Below are 2,967 nucleotides of genomic sequence, written 5' to 3'. Positions count from 1 at the left end.
ACGTGCCCCTTCTCTAGCAGAGAGTGTTAAAGAAGATGAAAAAATAATTGATAAAGCTGCATCAGAATCAGTAATTCCTAAAAGCAAAGAGTTCCAGGGATCACCTGCCGAATTTAAAAAACTACCAGCTGGCACTTCTGCAGCGGAAAGCGTTAAAGCAGACGACAAAGTAAGTGACCTAACTCGGCCAGAGTCAGCAATATCTGCTGCCGAAAGTAAGGAATCTGAAAAATCACCTGTTGAGTCTAAGAAAACTTCACGCGCCAGTTCTATAGTTGCGGAAGATGAGAAAATAATTGATCAAATTAGACCAGACTCAGCAATATCTGCCGCAGAAAGCAAAGAAAGTGAGAAATCACCTGCCGACTCTAAAATACCATCACGCGCCCCTTCTATAGCAGAAAGTGATAAAGAAGATAAGAAATCAAGCGATCAAACTGAACGAGATCTAACAATATCTTCTAAAGAGAGCAAGGAGCCGGAGACGTCGCCTGTTGATTCTAAAAAAACTTCACGCGCTGCATCTATAGCAGAAAGTATAAGAGAAGATGATAAAATTAGTGACCAAACTAGACCAGAATCAGTAATATCAACCACAGAAACCAAGGCGAGTGAGAAATCACCTATCGACTCTAAAATACCATCACGTGCGCCGTCTATAGCAGAAAGTGTTAAAGAAGATGGCAAAGTAGTAAGTGATAAAACTAAACGAGACTCAATAATGTCTATTGAAGAAAGCAAGCCTTCTGAAAAGTCACCTGTTGAATCTAAAAAATTATTTCCTGCTTCGTCTGTAGCAGAAACAGTTAAACAGGATGACAAAATAAGTGATCAAATTCGACCAGAATCGGTAAAATTAGAGATAGAAATCAAGGAGTTTGAAAAATCATCTGTGGACTCTAAAATATCATCACGTGCTTCTTCTGGGACAGAAAGTGCTAAAGAAGATGAAAAAATAAGTCATAAAACTGTAACAGAACTACCAATCCCAATTGCTGACAGCAAAGAATCCCAGAAATCACCTGCTGAATCTAAAAAATTATCACCTGCTGCTTCTGTAACAGAATTTGTGAAAGAGGATGAAAAAATATCCGATTTAACTCGACCAGAATCGGTAATATTTACTGTCGAAAGCAAGAGGTCAGAAAAATCCCCTGACGATTCTAAAAAACCTTCACCTGCTCCTTCTGTGACGGGAAGTGTTAAAGAAGAAGTAAAACTAGATGATCAAGGTCAGTCAGATTCAGAAATATCTATTAAAGAAGACAAAAAAACTGAGAAATCACCTGCCGATTCTGTAGTGAAAAGTGTTAAAGAAGATGACAAAGTTATTGGCCAAACTCACCCAGAATCAATAAAAAGCCAGGTGTCTGAAAAACCATCCACTCACTCTAAAAAATTATCACCTCCTTTGCCTGTAGCAGAAAGTGATAAAGAAGATGACAAAGGAAAAGATGAAGCGCGAGTGGAATTAATAATGTCTCACGAAGAAAGCAAACAATCTGAAGAATCGCCTGCCCTTTCTGAAAAATCTTCGCGTGCCACTTCTGTAGCAGAAAGTTTTAAAGGAGACGACAAATTAAGTGATCAAACTCGCCTTGAATCAGTAACATTAACGGTGGAATGCAAAGAGATTCAAAAATCGTCCGTCGACTCTAAAATATCATCGCGTGCCTCTTCTGTAGCAGAAAGTTTTAAAGAAGATAGCAAAATAAGTGATCGAGATCAACCAGAATCACCGATATCTCCTACAGAAAGCAAGAAGTCTGGCAAATCGCCTATTGACTCCGTAGCGAAAATTGTTACAGACGATGGCAAAGTAACTGACGGGGCACCAGCAGAAGCGGTAATATCTACCGTAAAAAGCAAGGAAACCGAGAAACCATCTGTTGACTCTAAAAAACCGTTACCTGCACCTTCTCTAGCGGAGAGCGTCAAAGAAGATGAACAAATAAATGATAAAGCTGTATCCGAATCAATAATTCCAAGTGCTGAAAGCAAAGAATCCCACAAATCACCTGCCGAGTCTAGACAATTATCCCCTGTTGTTTCTGTAGCGGAAAGCATTAAAAAAGAAGAGAAAGAAATCCCTCAACTTCGACGAGACTCGATCGTGTCTACAGCAGGAAGTAAGGAGTCTGAGATATCACCTGCCCATTCTACAAAATCATCGCGCGCTGCTTCTGTAACAGAGAGTATTAAAGAAGATAGCAAACCAACTGAGGCAACTCGACCAGAATCAGCAACGTCTACCGCAGAAAGCAAGAAATCGGAAAAATCACCTGCTGATTCTGAACTCTTACCATCGTCTGCTTCTGTAGCGAAAAGTATTCAAGAAGGTGACGAAGTAACTGATGAAAGCCGACTGGGATCCCCAGTATCGGCCGTAGAAAGCAAGGAGTCTGCCAAACCCCTTACGGATTCTAAAAAATTGTCTCCTACTCCCTCTGTAACAGAAGGTCTAAAAGAAGATGCCAAAGTAATTGACCAAACTCGACGAGAGTCGATTATATCCACTGGAGAAAGCAAGGAGACTGAGAAATCACCTGCTGAGTCAAAAAAATCATCGCGAGCTGCTTCCGTAGCAGAAAGTGTAAAAGAAGATGGCAAAGTAGTCGATCAAACTCAGCCAGAATCAGTAATATGTACTGCAGAATACAAAGAGTCTAAGAAATCACCTGCAGACTCTAAAGAGTTATCACCTGCTGCTTCCGTAGTAGAAAGTGTAAAAGACGATGACAAAATAAGTGATCAAACTAAACGAGATTCAATAATATCTACGAAAGAAAGCTTGGAGTCAGAGAAATCGCCTATTGGCTCTAAGAAATTATCACCCGCTTCTTCCGTAGCGGAAAGTATTAAAGAAGATGACAAAATAAGTGATCAGCCTAGACCAGAATCGGTTATATCTACTGCAGAAAGCAAAGAATCTGAGAAGTCACCTGTCGAGTCTAAAAAATCATCGCG

At 40.1% G+C, this 2,967-nt stretch overlaps 1 protein-coding gene across 1 annotated transcript in view; it reads left to right on the top strand.

Annotated features, from left to right (window-relative positions):
* Window positions 1-2,967, top strand: part of LOC119644710 (microtubule-associated protein futsch) — a 25,006-nt gene that overhangs the window by 16,180 nt on the left and 5,859 nt on the right. Inside the window, 1 exon segment of the mRNA XM_038044422.1 lies at window positions 1-2,967. This exon segment is cut by the window's left edge and continues 4 nt beyond it; it is cut by the window's right edge and continues 4 nt beyond it. Coding sequence (XP_037900350.1) covers window positions 1-2,967 — 2,967 coding nt within the window.

This window comes from Glossina fuscipes, unplaced genomic scaffold (assembly GCF_014805625.2).
Source record: "Glossina fuscipes isolate IAEA_lab_2018 unplaced genomic scaffold, Yale_Gfus_2 0, whole genome shotgun sequence".
In the NCBI taxonomy this organism is placed as follows: Eukaryota; Metazoa; Arthropoda; class Insecta; order Diptera; family Glossinidae; genus Glossina; species Glossina fuscipes.
The sequence above is the reverse complement of the archived record's forward strand: the minus strand, read 5'-3'. Positions and strand labels throughout refer to the sequence as shown.